The sequence below is a fragment of the Grammomys surdaster genome, unplaced genomic scaffold (genome assembly GCF_004785775.1).
Source record: "Grammomys surdaster isolate TR1022 unplaced genomic scaffold, NIH_TR_1.0 125889, whole genome shotgun sequence".
NCBI classification, from domain to species: Eukaryota; Metazoa; Chordata; class Mammalia; order Rodentia; family Muridae; genus Grammomys; species Grammomys surdaster.
Window position 1 is genome coordinate 1,921,038 of NW_021620714.1, and position 17,761 is coordinate 1,938,798.

At 43.5% G+C, this 17,761-nt stretch overlaps 1 protein-coding gene across 2 annotated transcripts in view; it reads right to left on the reverse strand.

Moving 5' to 3' along the window:
* Nucleotides 1-3,886: 3,886 nt before the first annotated feature.
* The window catches only part of Mylk (myosin light chain kinase), a 188,648-nt gene continuing 174,773 nt past the window's right edge, over nucleotides 3,887-17,761 (reverse strand). Inside the window, exons 29-32 of one of the 2 annotated variants that reach the window (XM_028752285.1) lie at nucleotides 16,585-16,708; nucleotides 10,443-10,572; nucleotides 8,866-8,994; nucleotides 3,887-5,940 (exon numbers count right to left, since the gene is read on the reverse strand). In XM_028752285.1, the coding sequence (XP_028608118.1) occupies nucleotides 5,684-5,940; nucleotides 8,866-8,994; nucleotides 10,443-10,572; nucleotides 16,585-16,708 (640 nt within the window). In that variant the 3' untranslated portion in view covers nucleotides 3,887-5,683. Of the gene's footprint in view, nucleotides 5,941-8,865; nucleotides 8,998-10,442; nucleotides 10,573-16,584; nucleotides 16,709-17,761 lie in introns of both variants that reach the window. The other variant, XM_028752284.1, reaches the window with a different exon arrangement.

Consider the following 17,761-nt stretch of genomic DNA (forward strand, 5'->3'; position numbering starts at 1 on the left):
GGGCAGAGGAGCATTGATCTTATAGATAGAAAAAAGCTGAAGACAGTAAAAACAAAAGCAAAAAGTTCCTTTTTAAAAAAATTAGGGAGAGGAAGATTAAGCAATAAAAAATAATAGATTATTTAATACCAGCTTACTTTAGGTCCATCCTAATTAGTCAATTAATTAATTATGCTGGGGTTTGGAACCTTGAAAGTTAGGTAAGTGCCCTACCCTGGGGCAACATCCCAAGCTCAATTTCTCAGTTAAATAGATTTGATAAAGTATAGTTGCGTAAGAGGTTACGATGAATGACTCCAGCTCAGCCTGTGGAGAACTCATGCTGGAACGTCGTCCAAACCAATAACCTATAACTTTTATTTAATAATCATCACTAGCTTCTCCTTTGCGCCTGTGGGTTTATGTCTTTTGTTCCTTTGCTCTGGTTTTGTAAGGGTTTGGGAGGTCTGAGAGGCAACATGGATGTTCCTTGTGCCAGGCATGAGTAGTACTCTTGGTTTAGCTCCCACAGAAACAACCACTCTCCTCAGCACTACAGTTGTTGTTGCTTTATGTAATCATTAAGTTATGTAACTACAATGGTGTGTGTAAATGGCATTAAGCAGTCTCTGAGCAAACCTATTGACTCTTGGTATACATGGAACTCACCAAGAACAGAAGTATGCTTGTCAATTCACTTTTCAGGGAGAGGGAAGATTGTGGTTAAGACAGCAAGTTAGAGTAAGTGGAGATCAACAGCCTCTGCTCTAGGTAAATGAGTATGACAGTCATAACAGCCCTGGAACAACCAAGTTACAGAAGTCAACCTGTCTTAAAAATGCCATCATCAAGCAACTGTCATCTCTCTAGGCCGAAGGTCTTTGCTGCCCTCCACGTGGATGCTATTGAAGTATTTGGGTTGTGTAACTGGGCTCTTCACCATGTCTGTCCTAAGTCTCAGAAACCCCTTCCTCTGCTTTGATCTTCTCATTGGAATTTTGGCTTTGGCTTTGAAGGCTTCCATTTGACCTTTCATTCCCTGGAGTTTCCCTCTCATGACTACCTGTCCCCTCTAGCCTCTTAGCCCTTTGTGAGCTCCTCAGGACAAATGCTTCCCTGGCTGGGGAGAGGTGAGGGCAGGTGCACGTGTTTGATGAACTTGCTGTTTTGTTAACATGGCTTTGTTTCCTCTGCAGAAAGTTACTTTCATCTTCCAAACTTCTGATATATTTCATCCCAAGGGATTATAGCTTTAAAAAAATCATGTCCCTTTATGATCAGCTCTACGGAAGTTCTGAGGAATATAGAATAACTGCTTATATTTAGCAGTTCATGTCTGGCCTTCTCCTAACTCTGGTGACTTCCTATTTCTGACACTTTTCATCTTCCAGTGCCCCAAAAAATAGAAGTCTCCATTTTGAGCTTTCTAGACAACTTTCTAGACAACTTTGAAATGGTATGTATTTAGCCTTTCCCTCTCTATAGCAACCTATTTGCTCTGTGGTTAATATGCAGACAGAAGCAAATGCATGTGGGTTTACTTTTGTAAATAAACAATTAAAACAGGGAATTTGGGCGAATAAAGGTTAAATATGACTAAAGTCAAGCTGAGAAAACTACTGGTTGGAAGGAAGCCTAATAAGGTCAGACAAACTCTAACCCTTCAGTGATGACAAACCGTGCTTTGAGACTGGAAGTCAAACTTTTCTTTAATAGGGTAGCACCATTACTCCCTTGGTTATTTTTTATTCAGTTGCACAGGTGTCTTAGGGTTACTATTGCTTTGATGAAACGCCATGACCAAAAGCAACCTGGGGAAAAAATTTTTTATCTAGCTCACAGTTCCATGTAACAGTTCACCATCAAAAGCAGTGAGGGCAGGAATTCAAGCAGGAAAGGAACCTTGAGGCAGGATCAGAAGCCATGGAGGAATGCTGCTCACTGGCTAGCTTCCTCTGCTTTCCCTCAGAACCCGGAACCACCTGCCCAGGGGTGCACCACTCACAATGGGCTGGGCCCTTCTGCATCGACCACTAATTAAGAAGATGCTCTGTAGGCTTGCCTACATAAGATTGTATGGAATTTTCCTCAATTGAGCCTCCCTCCTCTCTGATGACTCTAGCTTGTGTCAAATTGACAGAAAACTAGCCAGCACAATAGGTAATGTCAATGGTTCTTCTTTAAGAATTTTAATGTCAAAAGATCCTTCTTGGGAGCAGGATATATATAATCTTTCCAGTTTTTGCAGCTTATAACTTTTTCAAACATTCATTTTGTTTCCACAGGTATACAATCAGCTCCCTCGGGGTGGAGAGGGTTTCTGGCATAAACTCAGTACCTGTGTGCCAGGTAGAGGCTTTTTCACAGACCCAGGAACTATGCATGAATTCAGTTTCTCTTGATATCAACTTATGAATGAGGAGTTATTATTATGTCAATTTACTAGACAGTGAAACTGAAGTACAAGCTACCAACTATAGCAAGCAGCTATAGTCTCTTTTAGGTATAGTCTCTTTTAGAGAAGGAATGGAACATGTGCATCATCCATGAGGAAAACAGATCCACTTGGCTGGCTGAGCAGCTAAAGCCTAGCTGAGTGTATTGCCAGCATTTGGTTTTAGTGAACATGCAAGATACTTTCTGGAGACTGTATGATTGGTATTAGTTTGTTTACAAGACAGGGTATCATAGGTAGCCCTGGCTGGGCTGACTGCCCTCAAACTCAGAGATATGCCTACCTATGCATCCTGAGTACTGGGATTAAAAGGTATGTACCATACCTGGTTGACAGTATGATTCTTTGATAATAAATGTTTGATGAACTTAGTTTGAGACTATCTTTTGCTAACATAAACCCGAAGCAAGGCTGTAGAGAAGCCCTAGCCCAACATTTCTCAACCCATGAGTCAGGATTTTATGGTTGGGAGGGTCACCACGTGAGTGACTGCATTAAAGGGTTACAGCATTAGCAAGGTTGAAAACCACTGTCCAAGAGCAACTTAACTCCTAACTGGAGATCATGATGTCTGCCTAACAGACAGCAATGTGACTGAGCAAGATGACTTAATTTGTAGACCCCTTCTTTAGTTACGGCCAATGAAATGAATGAGGAAAATTTAGTTTAATAGAGTCAGATGGTATCTTCTGAAAATTTATCAGAGGTCTCTAATAGAAACTCACAGGGTTATATAGCCTCTAATATGAAGACTCTTCTGCAATGTGAAAGAACTTGGAAGGCAGGTAAGACCTACTGTTAAATTCTCAAACAAGCAGCTGTTATAAGGTCCTACAACTATATAAAAATCCTTCCTAACGTAGTGGCACTAAACTGATGCGTGAGACTTTGAAGTAAACGTATAAAACAGGTCACCTGTAAAAATAATAGGCCTCTTAATTAATTTTGGCTGTAGGTTAAGCACAACTTTATAACTCATTCTTGTGTTTGTGTGTGTGCGTGTTTATATGTCAGCTAGATGTTGATGTCTGTTGTCTACCTCAATTGCTCTCCATCCTGTCTGTCTCTTTGTATGTATGTCTGTCTATCTATCTATCTATCTATCTATCTATCTATCTATCTATCTATCTATCTCTATCTTAGATAATCTATCTAAAAAGATAGTCTATTATTGAACCTGGAGCACTGATTAGCTAGGCTGGCTAACCAGCAATCTTCCCATCTCTGCCTTCACAATGCTGGGTGACACTGCTGGGCCTGTTTTTGACACAGATGCTGAAGATCCGAACGCAGTTCCTTGTGCTTGTGCTATAAGCACTTGACCGGCCGAGACGTCTCCCCAGCTCCCGAAGCCAGTTCTTCGTAGTTATGCAGCACAATATTTAGCTGTAATTACCAAGAGGAATCCACAGACTTTACAATTAGTAATGAAAAAAGAGAAGTCTACGAAGATTGAACAAACACCATGCACTGTGGTATCCTTTATTTAAAAATTGTGAGTTAACTACAGTCGTAGCGTTCTCATTCACCATCTGGATGGCATAATAAACTGAGAGAACAGTAACACAATCCCAAGAAGGCATTACCCTATGAACACACGTATGACCACCCATGCACACATACACACAACATACACACAAAGATTATAATATAAACACAAAGTGATGAAAAACACTTTGAATGCTCTAAATCAAATTAAAACCCCTTTATTATAAACCGTGGCAATATTGTGACTATAAATGAAAGATATTGAAACTGCTTAAGAAGCAAAACAGAGAAAGTACTGGCAATTTAGCAGCAGCAAACAGCTAAGGTAGGATAGAGGCTGAGAAGACGAAGCAATATCAAATCTCTAATGTTGGTACTGTGTAGGACTGCACAGAAGTAGTTTAAAGTTGGTATTTAAGGAACGATTAAACCGTCCTTTGAAATATTAATTTGCTGCACTTTACAAACAGTGGGAAAGAAAATAAAGTATTTGGAATGTTAGACACGCACACGCACACACACACACAGAGGAAACATACTAGGATATCAGTTTATGGTCTTTGTTGATGACCTCCAAAAAATTTTATAAGGAAAAAATAATTAAGTGCCAATTTAGTGAAAGAAAGTTAAAAGAAATTGCTAAAGATGCAGGTCCGAGTGTACCAAGTAGGTCTAAGAGTATAGCTCAAGGCTGGGTGTGGGGGCAAAGCGTGATACACATTCAGGAAGAAAAATTAAGGTGGACCCCAGAAGGCAGGCCAAGCTCTTTGAAGAGTGTTAACAATGAAGATGGATTAAACTCAGACTGTCTAGAAGGAGATTCCAACGTACACCGAGTCACAGTTGCTCATCAGCTGACATCAGTTTCATAGCGCCCAATAAATAATTAAAACCAGCATTTCAACAAACTTGGCTTTCTACATCCGGTGCAAGACTCTCTACTGCACATGCAGGCTGACAGTTTGTGAACGGCACAAATAAGAATCCTGGTTTAAGGGGGAGAAAACACATTAGCATGGATTTTTTTTTTCCTTCATGAATTCGCATGCAAATGTCTGAAGCTGCCGGATGCCTGCCTGCAAAGAGGAGTAAGTTTAGTTAACTAAGGATTTTAGAGGAAAGGAGATCCCCCCTCCCCCAAGGAAGCCAGCGTCATTCATGAGCAGGGGAACCTGGTTTTCAATGCTGTAACTCATGCCAGGATTAGAGACAGGAAACCCAGCAGGTGGAATGGGAAGAGAAACAGAGAGCTTGAAAGTATAGAGTTGGAAGGCAATGCACCCCCAATCAGAATGGCTCAACTGCTTTCAGAATAAGACTGCAGGATGAGACAAGACTGGTTCTCTGGATTGGATGGGAAGGGGCTGAACATTCTAACTCAGGGGATATGGGTTGAACTGCAGCAGGAGGCTCGGTGGCCCTGATGACAACTTTATTTTTCAGGGTACACTGAACTGGGAAACGTCTGACATTTTCCAGGTGAGTATTTCTTTTAGCTATTTTCTCTCTAAAATCAAATCGGTTAGACAAGTTGCTGGTGATCTCCCCCAAGTGGAATTTAGCTGCACTAGTGTTACCTAATTCAAATTAATGCCCATCAATAACTCTCCTCGATATCAACCGCCGTTGCTGACGAATCAGCCTCCGAATAGCCTAACTAGGTCATCTACCACACCAGGTGCTTTTCTAGCTTGAGTTTTTTGAGCTTTAAGGAATTAGTCCTTTAAAATGACTTAGGAACTGCTTCTGTTTGGCTTGGCTTCACTCCTCCTCTTCCTCCTCCTCTCCCCCCTCCTCCCCTTCCCCTTCTTCCATGGTCTCTACGATGAGCTCTGCGGTGCAGGTGGCTTCTCCGAGGCTGTTGACAGCCTTGCAGGTGTACTTGGCATCATCATCCCCACAGACGTCGCTGATAATTAGCGAGCAGTTCCCTTCTTCATCGTAGTCTATCTGGAAGTGGCGGGACTCCCTGATTGACTGGTCATCCTTGAACCAGACAACCTCAGGGTCTGGGTATCCTGCATCATAGGGAGAGAACACAGATTATAGAATCTGTTGCCTGATAATCTTAGCAGCTCAATCAAGAGGCTCTCGAGGTACCTCTATTGATTAAAACACGAGGTTGGCTCTTAGGGTACATTTCCATATTTTTGGACATATGTTGACAAGACTCATTTCAGAAACCTCAAATAGAATATTCTAAGTCTGTTTTAGTTTCAGATGGGGTCTTGGTATGAAGCCCAGGTTAATTTCCAACTTTCAACCCCACTGCCTCAGCCTTTTTGAGTGCTGAAATTACAGGTGTGCACCATGCATTGTCCACGACTCTTACAATGCCACACTGTCAGATGATGTAGGGCACTGCAGAAATATTGTCCAGATTCTAACTGTATAACCAAGGCTAGACATCTTCTTGATGAAAGTAAAATGTTTTGAAATTAAACACATACAAACTTAACAGGTACAAGGGATCTTTTAAGAGTGGCACAAATTCTAAAATTAGGTTGTGATAGTTGTTGTATATTATGAGTTTGCGAAGAGTTCATTTGCAAACCTAAAATGGATTAATTTATAGTATGCAAATATTAACTCCACACATCAGGTAATGGCTATATAAAATGTCAGACATGAAATATTGCTAAGAGAAAGAAAACCTATCTTAGTCTGATCCCAGACAGGTAATCTTCTTGTCTATCTCTAGGAATGGATCCTAATGGCTGTCCTTATGTCTAGCCATGCCTCTATAAAGATTAGTGTTAAAAATATATGGAGTAAAAGCACATAAATACATGTGTATTATATATTTTAGAATTGTGTGTATGCATATCTGCCACCAGTTTTGCTTCTGTGTATCTTTAAATATGTAATGTATTACAACTGACTTGTTCCTAAATTTTGCAGAGGTATTTTTAGATGAGAAATAAAAACCTGTAGCGCCTGGCATATAAAATTACACAGAAAGCTCAAGAATTCTCACATCCTTTTCAAGCATAATTTTGTTTTTATCCTAACAGTGCCCATATGCTTTAGTTTTGCATCAGGGCTGTAGTCAGAAGTTATGCAAATACCAAGGAGATGGCTTCAAAGAGAAAAGACAACAGATGATAACCACACTGCTATCCTACATCCAAAACTTCAAAGGACAAAAACCTCAGGAGATCCAGTGAGACCAGCGACAGTCTGAGTGACAAGCACATGTTCATGAGGACACACACACACACGCACACGCACACACGCACGCATGCAAACTCCAAGTTAAGCTGTGCTGTGCTTTGGCCTTGCAGTCCCTCCTCCTTGAAGCTGCAGGAGAAATTAATGATCCGACCCAGTAACTGGATTCAAGTATGGAAGTCACATAGACAAGACCAGACACAGTGCTCAACTTCCCACCAGCCCCACAAAACTTGTAAAAGTCCAACATCCACTTTGCTCAGATGATTCCTCTGACACTTTGCCATCCCTACCCCCATGCTGTGCTTGAGCACCGCCTCTCTTACTCTCTTTTACATGTTCCCATACTGCTCCTATCGCTCTCCTACCTCAGGGCTGGATCAAACCAGGTCAACAAGACCTTTCTCCAAAACAAACAAACAAACAAACAAACAAACAAAAAGACAAACAAAAAGCAAACCTCATGCTAGTCAGTGTCTGTGTGTATAGAGGTTTGTGTGGTACAGGGATTAGACTCAGGGTCTCCCACGTGCCACGCAACAGCTCTCTCTACTGCTGAGCTGTGTCCTCAGCCCTCTAGTAATTAATTCTGTTAGCCCAGTTCCTGAATGGGCTGCTCTTCTTTTCTTTGCTATAAAACCATGCACTTAACAAAAAGAAAAAGGTGAAGAAAGATCGTTTCTTCCTTTCCTTCCTAATTCCAGAAGTTACTTTACTCAAAAGGTACTGAGAACCTGAAAGGTACTAGGGAATCTCGCAGAAGTACAAGACATAGCTCACCCTGGCTGCCAGGCTGGGCTGTGTGACTTTGGGGAGGCTGCTTAGGGAGGTTTTATGCTGTACTTGGTCAGAGCATGATAGGAGATAACCCTCTGCTTTGTTGGCTCATGGAAGCACAGCCTTGAAGCTGTGCTTGAGAGGCCTGTCCCATCCTGCACTTATCTTGGTAGAATGTTGTAATCGTTGGAACAGAGAGGCTTTTTGTCCCCAGCTCTGCTCATTTCGTGGGTCCCATGCTATGATCCCCAAAGTCTCTGTTTTCTGCTCTCTCACTACTAAGTGGCTGCACTGCCCCTTGGAGCAGAGACACTACACAGGAGATTACACAAGGAGCAGAGCCCAGACTGGGAGCTGGCCCTGTATGCAGGGGTCCCAGCTCTCCTTACTGTGCATGCTCACCCTTACAACCTACCAGTTTTCTCTTTTCTCTAAAACCTCTTTAAGGAATTAATAGGTTTCCACTTTCACACATGTCAGACAGGTGGCCTCACAGAACCCTTAGGGCCACTCCAGATGTTGGATATCATTTAACAAATGAGAGGCCTGCACTCTGCAGCGTCAGATCACCACCCAAGATCACACAGCCTGCTGACAAGCTCTTGAGCTGCTGACTGCAGCCGTCAGGCTTTTTTGTGCCAACTGTCCTTCCGGTGCCTCGTACGGGCAGCCTTCAAGGTTCTCAGTGGCTTGCAAAGTCCTTACATGTGTCTCACTGCTAAGGAGCTCCATGGGAGTCTTGTTAATGTAGCTCTAGAGGCTAATATGAATAGATGAAGTATCAACTGGGCCTGTAGGAAAGTCAGTGATCAGTGCGAGCCTCGGGAGGTTGGGAGAACAGAAACTGCCCCCTTAGGACCAAAGGCAAAGGATCCAGTGTCCCATTGGGTTTGGCTATTCCTCTCACTTCAGGCAGTACAGGCTTGACATCTTAGCCCGGGTGCCATGTGCAGCCACCCCGATGTGGAGTAAGGAAAGACCTGCTCAGAGCTTACCTTCAATCTTGCAGTCAAACCTAGCAGCACTTCCCTCCACAACTTCCAGATCACGGATGGTCTTAGAGAAATAGGGCTTTACATGGGGCTTTTCCTCAGCAACCGCCTCAAGGAAAGCCTGGGAGACATCTTCTAGAAGATCAAGAGGGGACCAGGTCATTTCTTCATTCCTTGCTCTCTCCCTGGGTTTAAAGGGCTCGATCTTTCTTTCTTTCTTTCTTTCTTTCTTTCTTTCTTTCTTTCTTTCTTTCTTTCTTTCTTCCTTCCTTCCTTCCTTCCTTCCTTCCTTCCTTCCTTTCTTTCCTTCCTTCTCTTTCTTTTTTCCTTAAAGTTTCTATAATTTAGCAAATAGTGCAGCTTAGGGAAGTGAATCATAGCACGACTTTTCTCCTGGGGATGAACTGGCCTGCTGCCAAATGGTTTCTGGCAGCAGAGAGCACTGTGCCCAAAACAGGGAACTGCTCAGCCTCCCCCTTCCCTGATGCTGACACACTGAAAAAGAAAGTCATCTTTAAAAAGGATTTTTGGCTGAACTTCATGGACTTCAGGATTTGGTTGAGGGTGTGAGGACAGGATCTACTACTTTTCTGATCTTGGTGCTTGGCCTTCCTGTGGAGGCAGGTCTATTAGCAGCTTCCAAGAAAGCTCCAGAACACCTGTAACTTGCCAGAGTGTGTTTTCCATACCTATATAACTTTCAAGGTACACAGCTGCAGACAAAGATGTGGGATAGGTCCAGGGAAAAACCAAGCCCCGGAGGAGGTTCTGTGTCCTCTCCTGTCCCTTCAGACAGTTTCTAGCTCACCTGGAGGAGCAGCAGAAGTGCTACAGACTGTCACAAGCTAGAAGAATGCTCCAGCTACCCTACCTCATGCACACAACACTGCTAGACTCACTTCCCCACCTGTGGGTAGCAGAAGCCTCCTCACAATGGGAAGGAGGGGTATCTGCCTCAAGAAGATATGAATCTTCATGTGTATGTCTAAAACACCAGAGGCCAAGGCCTTTACTGTGGAGGACATGGTTGAGGTAGCATTTTGCATGTGGAGGCAAGGAGCTCGCCCTATCAGTTCCAGGAGGGGCCTGCTGACCAGTCTGCCCAGGCCACACATTCTTCAGCTGTATAAATGCTGTCATAGAATCTGGCCTGGATGAGTTAATTTTTTTTAATAAAAAATAAAAAAAAAATAAGGCAGCAGAAATTGGAAGGATGTCTTAAAAAATGTTATGTAACCATATGCGATTTTTATTTATTCTTGTCTATCAGTATACAAAAAAAAATCTCATCTCTAATAAAGAAAAAAAAGAAAGATTTTAAAGAAGGTCTTCTTGTCTTCAACATTCAGACAAAAGAAGCTGATCATCTAGTTCTAGCAAACAAATAACAGCTTTTGCTCTGAAAATAGTTAACAATTAAAGAATAATTACCAGAGTTAATAGTCGTCAGGGAAACCCCGAAAGTCCTTCTGAACTTAGCACTGCAGAGTGTATTAAACACCCAAACTAAACCCTAGATTCTTAAAATGTTCCTCTACCCGCAATTCTTCCCCTCTCACAAGTGCCTGGGAAAGCCTTACCTTCAGAATCTAGTTTCTCTGCATTGATGGGGCTGGTCGGTGACCCTGTTGAAGATTTCCTGCCACTGAGCCCTGAGATCATTGCCATAGAGGACAGTCTCCCAATGGCTCTCACAGCATTGCCCGTTTTCTGGAAAAGAGACACAGAGGTTGGACTCAGGCGGTGCCCCTGGTTCCAGTTTGCAAGTTCTGATCAGAGGTGAAGAGCCCAGGCCGAGAGAAGCAGAAGCTGGATGCAGGGCCTCTGGAGTGAGCCCAGCCTTGCTCTCCTCACACTGTCAGCGTGTCCGAAGATGTTCGGAGAATGGAATGGGTCCTGGAACTGATGTGCGCGTTAATGTGACTAAACAAGGTCAACATGAGACAAAAACTCTTTTCATACTGTGCTTCAACTCCCATAAAAGGGATAGTTTATATAAAGCAACTGCAGCCTGAGACAGCTCCAAAGACTTATTGCTGACTGGGCCCAGTGGGGCTGTTCCTCATAAAACAATGCCTGCAATAGGATTTCAACTGCTCAAAGAGACAGTTACTACAGACCCATGGGTCCAGGAGAATGAAGCAGCGTTTTATTAACCTTGGACAAGCCACTTGACCTCTCTAGGCTTCAGTTTCCTTCTATGTATAAGAAGGGGTTAGGCAGGACGGTCTCCAAGGTCTCATTTAGTTCTGTTTATGATTGAGATACTTCAGAGATTTGAGGAAACACCCAGGCTGGCCCCAGCGACAGTTGATGGCTGCACAGTAGAGCTGTTCCTCCCCAGCGTCCACTTGCGTGTGCGAGACAAACACCCAAATGGGCCACTTGGGAGAGGGTGAAACTTTTGCTGAACAGTATAAGGATTTGTCATATAATATCTATGCACTGTCAGAGTTCTGTGCTTTAACATGCTGTCTTCCCTCAGTAGAACTCATACTGTGCCAGCAAAACCACTTTGTTCCCAGATTAATTTTACAAACTCATGCATTTCAGTGAAGCCTCACAGTTTTGACTGCTTGGAAAGCCAGTGTTTTAGTAAAAAGACTGATTATTTCAAAAGTCAAGAACTTCAGAATGTTGAGGAATCATGCAAAAGTGTGCACACACACGCGCGTGTGTGTACTTGTGCCCCTGTATGTCTTCAGCAGAGACCTGCTGTTACAATCATAACTGTGTTTCCATCCTGCACTCTGCCCTCGTTAGAACCTATTTTGGTGCATTTTGGAAAAACACTCAAACTGGCTCTGTTATCTGGCCATCAATCGCCTCCTGCACACAGCATGGTAGAGTGTGGGCATGCTACTGGCTCTCTGCTACCACAGTGAACAGAACCCAGGGTTCCCAGGTAGGATGAAGAGAGAGAGAAGAGCCCTGCAGAGTGAGAACACGTGTCAGTCTTCAGGCTCCCCCAGTGGTCTGGCTGATGGCTTGCTTGATTCCGGTTGCAGTGTGAGGTTCCCACCTTTTCTCATGGCAACCTGCCTTGTCCTGGGAACTGATAAGGTGCAGTCCATCCCAGTGGAGTCAAAATCTTAGCAGTTCACTCCCTAATCAGCCGATCCCTCCCTTCTCAGCTGACCATCCTTCTTGCCAACACATACTGGTTTGTTCTGGGTTCAGTTTTGAACCCAGAGTATTCCTTCCCAGCAAGGCCAGTTCTCTGATCACTCATTACTCTGTGACATTGTTCAAGTTAGTTCTTTCTTCTCTGAGAATTGGTGTCTAGATTTTCAATAGAATCAAGATTTTAATCTCTGTGTAGCTCTAGTTTTCCCAAAGATTGCCGATTCCTGCTCAGGAATGGGTAGCAGGACCCCCACACTCTGCTCTGAGCCCACACAGACTCTGACCCAGACCTGTGGAGTGGGGATTGTTGGGATTGTTTTCTCTGCATGCTGAGGAGGGATGATGTCTTTCTTCTTTCTAGGTTTTATTTTGTAACTAATGTTATTAATATGAACATATCAGAAAGAGGCAAATGAAAGCTCCAGTATTTCAGACAGAGTGGCAAATACATTCGGAACAGACACTGTCATGCAGACAGACTCCTAGCAGGACATTCATTTAATTTCTTAAGTGGGGATATTTGCAAGGGCTTAGTAAAGAAAAAAAAAAAAGTAGAGAGCAGAATTTGTTCTTTGGAAAGTGCTTTCTGAAAATCAACAGAAAGGATGTCATCACTGTCCAGTCGACTTGCATGTCCCTGAGCCGAAACCTGATTGTGGCTTTACAGAGACCTTTGGAAATTTTGGAACAAAAATCAGCAGAGCCAAGTTTCAGTTCTTGAGCCTGTTTAGTGAGAGTTGCTTTCTTTGTTGGAGGACAAGGTTGGCTAAAGCTGTGATCCTGGCAGACAAAGTCTGCCCAGGCCTCCTGATTATAGCCCCAATTCCCCAGCTCTCAGAGAGCCAGCTAGGATGACCAGGAGTGTTGGTCCACCACTGTTCATCTCCCAGGATTAGGGTCTTGCAGTGCAAACAGCCAAATGATGCCTGGCAAACTTAGGCAAGCTGGTCACCCAAACACTAGCCCATATACATCTTTAAAACAGCCTCAGGCTGACAGAGCCTCTAACAAGTATATGACAGCCACGAGCAGTCTATATTAATATTTCTATTTTAAAATATATAGAAGTCTATATTAATATATTTATATTAAAATATAGAGCAGTCTGTATTCATACATCTATATTAAAATATAGAGCAGACTCTAATATTTTATCCCCTGTTATTTGTATACACATTTCTGGGGTCTCTGCAGTTTCTAGAAAATAAATGCATCTAACTGTAGGCCATTAATTTCCACTCTTCTTTCTGCACCCCCTCTCATGCCCAGTCTTTTACACCTCGTTTGCAGACAGAAGCCCTGCTATCCTCCCCAACTTACCCCAACTGCTACACTTCACGTACTCGGCTTTGCATTGGGCTTCTTTCAGAATAACTTTACCCAAAGACTAGTGATATGACTAGACACCCATTCCCCACCCAGTCCCAAAAGGAGAGATTTATTACCAGGTTAGTTCTCTGTTTTGGGGGCCTCTTATCAGAATAGGGGAGTTGTTAGAAGGTTCCTTCTGGAGTTAGCATGGCCACATGTGCCCCATGCTCTCTCTGCCTGGATAGCCCACTCCTAGTCCTCTCTGTTCTACTGCACACTCCCTTGGCTGCTCTGATACAGAGACCCCTATTTCTGGGGAAGCCAAAGTCGTGGAACTGGAGTTTAAATGTGGAAAAGATTTCCCTAAGGAAGAATCTTAACAGCAGGTCAGCACAGCTGAACTGTTCCCAGTGAAATTAAGCCTGGGGACATTCATGTTAAGTGAGATTTTTGTGGATTAATTTGTGAGCAATTTTGCAGAAGAATCATTTCCAAATGTTTTCACTTAAATTAGAAAAGGGAAATGAAATGGAGTTCTTTTTCTAAATTTGATCCCCACTCTTCTAGAAAAGCCTATGGCCAGTAAAGGGCAAATTCAGCAATAAGGGATGAGCTGCGGGGTGTGGTTCCCTGGCTGCAGAGATAGAACCATTCTCTCTCCCATACCCACAGCTCCTCTCTGTGCCCCACAGCTCCTCTCTGTGCCCATGCCCTGGGCTTAGCACTCTTACTGGCTTAGAGTCACTTACAGATAATTCTGAGGTGACAGGGCTGCTCTTAACTAGTGCTCCATGCAAGCAAGATCCAGTTAGACCTGCTTCTTTGAAGGCTGCCCTACTCTTCCTGTCTTTCCAGAAGAACTCTCCAACATCTGATGGCCAGAGGACCATCAACAAAGGCAACTTTGATTTTGTGGATACCTTAAAAAAAATTTAAGTCTACTTCCTACTCTGACCTGAAAGGCCCAGGTGGTAAGAGATGGGTGTTCCAACCTACCTTGCTTGCATCTGGGGGAGTTAGGAGATCAGCCCAGTCCTTTCGAGCAAGAACTGACTGTTCTGTAGCAGGGCTCTGGCTGCTGTGTGCTCAGGATGCAAGTCCCTGAAGCCCTTCAGTTGCAGACCCTTGTGGTCTCTCCTTAGCTCCTAACCCATGTGTTATGTTGTGTTTGCTAAGGAAACCGTCGTTAGTCACATGTGTAGTAGTGACCAGTGTTCCATGGACTCCTTTCTCCCAACACAGTGGCAAAGTCTCAGTCTCCCAGCTCTGGATCTCCAGTTAAAGGCTCTGCCTTTAGGTTCATCCCTACATAGTTTCAAGGTGGGCCCAGTTTCCACCTGCCATTTTCTCCTCCCAGGCTGTGGCTCCCTTCCTTTTGGGCTTTAACTATGGCCCCTACTAAATTCCCACCTCCTTCCCTTGCAGACTCTTATAACTGTCAACTCTAGTGGAATGGCCCCTTCTCCATCCATACTCACATATATGTGTGAGGATAATCTCCTGTGTTCTGTGTGGAAGCATCACCTGTCAATAAAAAAGCTGTTGGTCTATTAGCTTAGGCAGGATATAGGAGGGAATTCCAGTAGGGAAAAGGGATTCTGGGATACAGTGTGGTACTGGAGGAGATTCACTCCAAACTCTGAGGAGACAGACTATATGAAACCAAGGAGAGATGATCAACCACGTGGCAGGACTTAGAATAAACTGATTATATAAGTTACAAGCTAGCTGGGAAATGAGAAAATGCTTATGGTCTAAGAATTTATTCATAATTAATTAAGTCTCAGAATTGTTATTTCAGGAACAGGGGCATGGGTAGTAAAACTCTTGGATACATATATGGTCATGGGGCTCTGCTGATCATTTGTAACTCTTGGTGTACTTGCATTCTTTTATGTGACATTGCTTTGGTTTCCCACTGCACTGTACATCCCTTGGGTATGGAAACCATGTCCTTTCCAGAAACCTAGGAGCTTTACAGTTCCAGCTGTGATGAAAGAAAGAGTCAAACAGAGGGAGAGGCTGCTAAGTGCCCTAGGGTTTGGATGACAATGTCATTATCTTGTTATTAGAGGCAGTTAGTTCTGTTATTGTTAAGGATGTATATTTTAGAGTCAGATTCCAGGCTTGATTCCTGGCTTTTCTGCTGAGCTCTGTAATCCTGGATGATGCCCCCTCATCTACTTGCTTCCTTGGTTTGTCTGTAAAGTAGGGACAATAATAGCTACAATGGTAAGATTTAAAAGCAATGCACAGGCACATTTGTAATGTTTAATACTTATTGTCAAATTGTAAGATCTAGAAGCATTTAGGAGATCAGCCTCTGGGTATACTAGTGAGGGATTGTCTAGATTAGGTTTGCCTCTGGATCTGCTTGTGAGGGATTATCTAGATTAGGTTAACTGTGGTGAGGAGATCCACTTACTGTGAGCAAAACCGTTCCACAGGCTGGGGCCCTAGACTGAATACAAAGAAAGCAAGCTGGCAGTTCATTGATCTGTTTCATCCTTGCAGATACAATGTGACCAGCGGGCCCAATCTCCTGACACTGACTTCACCATAATGGACTAGGCCTCAAATTCTGAGCCAAAATAACCCCTCTTTCTCTTAAGGTGTTTCATCATAGCAAATGGGAAAAAAACCTAACACATAACCCCACATACCCCAAATCCTTTGCATAAACTCTGATCCATGGTCAGCCTTCCATACATACTAGCTACAGGTGGGATTGCAGAATGTCACCGTGTTCTAGGTACTGTTCTAAAGACCTTTACAATTTGTCTCATGATTTTCCTCAATTTTTGGTGCCAGTGTTACCCCCACTTGACAGATACAAACATGAATCCCCAGCAAAGTTAACTACCTTGCCTAAAGTTACCACTGTGTTCTCTTTGGAGCATGCATCCTCCCTCCTTCTCTCACAAGGAAGTATGTGACCATCACCCTTAAGGGTCCCAACTTCTCCAGGACTGCTAGACACCCTTCAAGGTCATGCTGCTCATTGGCAACCAGGAAGACATGGCTATTAGCAGTTTAGCCTGGTTGAGGGGAGGCTGCACAAGGCCTCTGGTCCCCAGGAGACAAAGCCAAGCAGGTCTGAAGATTCCTCTGAGCTAAGGACTTTGTGCTCAAGGATGTTAGTAACTCAGCACCTTAATCAACTTTCTCTGGACACAGGTCATTGTAGAAACAAACTCAAACTTTCATGGAGTGAAACTAGGGCCACCTGGGCCCAAATGACGCTAATCTGAAGATTAGCATCCTACCCCACTGAGCCCACATTACCTGCCACTTCCTTCTTGCCATATATTTCTTCATCCGTTCCTTGGACAGCTTCTTGGCCTCCATGTTCTTGGTGTCTTTCATCAGCCATGGGTGCTGAAGGCATTGGGTGCAGTCCAGACGGTTTCTGATGGAGGCAGAGATCAGAGGATTTCTGAGCAGGAGGGGACTTCCGAGATGATACATGGGATGCCATCTATCCCTGGTTACACGGGGCACAGCCCAGGTCTGCCTGTACCCAGTTCACACACCATGACCAGGGGCACTTTGTGCTTGCCCTTTCCCCCTTGGTCTGATTGCACTGACTGGACCCAGCCTAACCACCAGCAGATCCTCAACCTTCTGTGGCCCAAGAGGGTCAGGGTTCTAAGGCAGACAGGTCTAGCACCATATTCCAGGGAGGTTTGTCCTTCTGCTGGTCACATGCGGGCCTGACCCTTTGGCCTCCTAAAATAGGGGATGAGAGTGGAACACTAAGACAAACCTGCAAGAAGCTCTGAATGTTCATGTCTTATACTGTGGCTGAATATCAGGTTTTCCTGTCACAATCCAAAGGGGTGTGTCCTACACTCAACTCCTAAGTTACAGCAGCCTAAGAACTGCATCTCTTCTTTCTGAGAGCTTCTGGAATCTGGAAGCATTTCAAGGGCATCACTTTACTTGCAACAAGACTAAGTCCAAAAAAACACATGCTAATACAGGGGAAGAGTAACTAGAGAGAAGCACAGCTCAGTGTGGGGGAATCTTTAGAGAAAAGGATCATGATGTCTTAATTGACTTACATCTTTTTAATGTCTACATTTTGCATGTATAACTTTATTAAAGACACTAAAAATGACAGATAGTGGTCTTTGGTGGAAGATATGCTGGGTTTAGGGATTTAAAAGAATGTAATGTTTTACTCTACTTGATGAAGCTGGTTCTTCCGTGAGTCCATTTTATGAGCACATGCCCAATGCAGTCTGTTGCTAAATCATTTTAAGAGCAGATAAGAAAATGAGGTACAAACAATGCCTCATCTATCAAATGTATGAATGAAGTTTAGTTTACAAAAGCCATCCCTGGGCCAGAGTTATCAGAAGGACGATATCTATCTTAGGAGGAAGAACCTTCACCTTGAAGGGGAACCCAGACTCTCATGACATGCAGATTCTTTTTGGGTCATGTCTACTTCTGACAC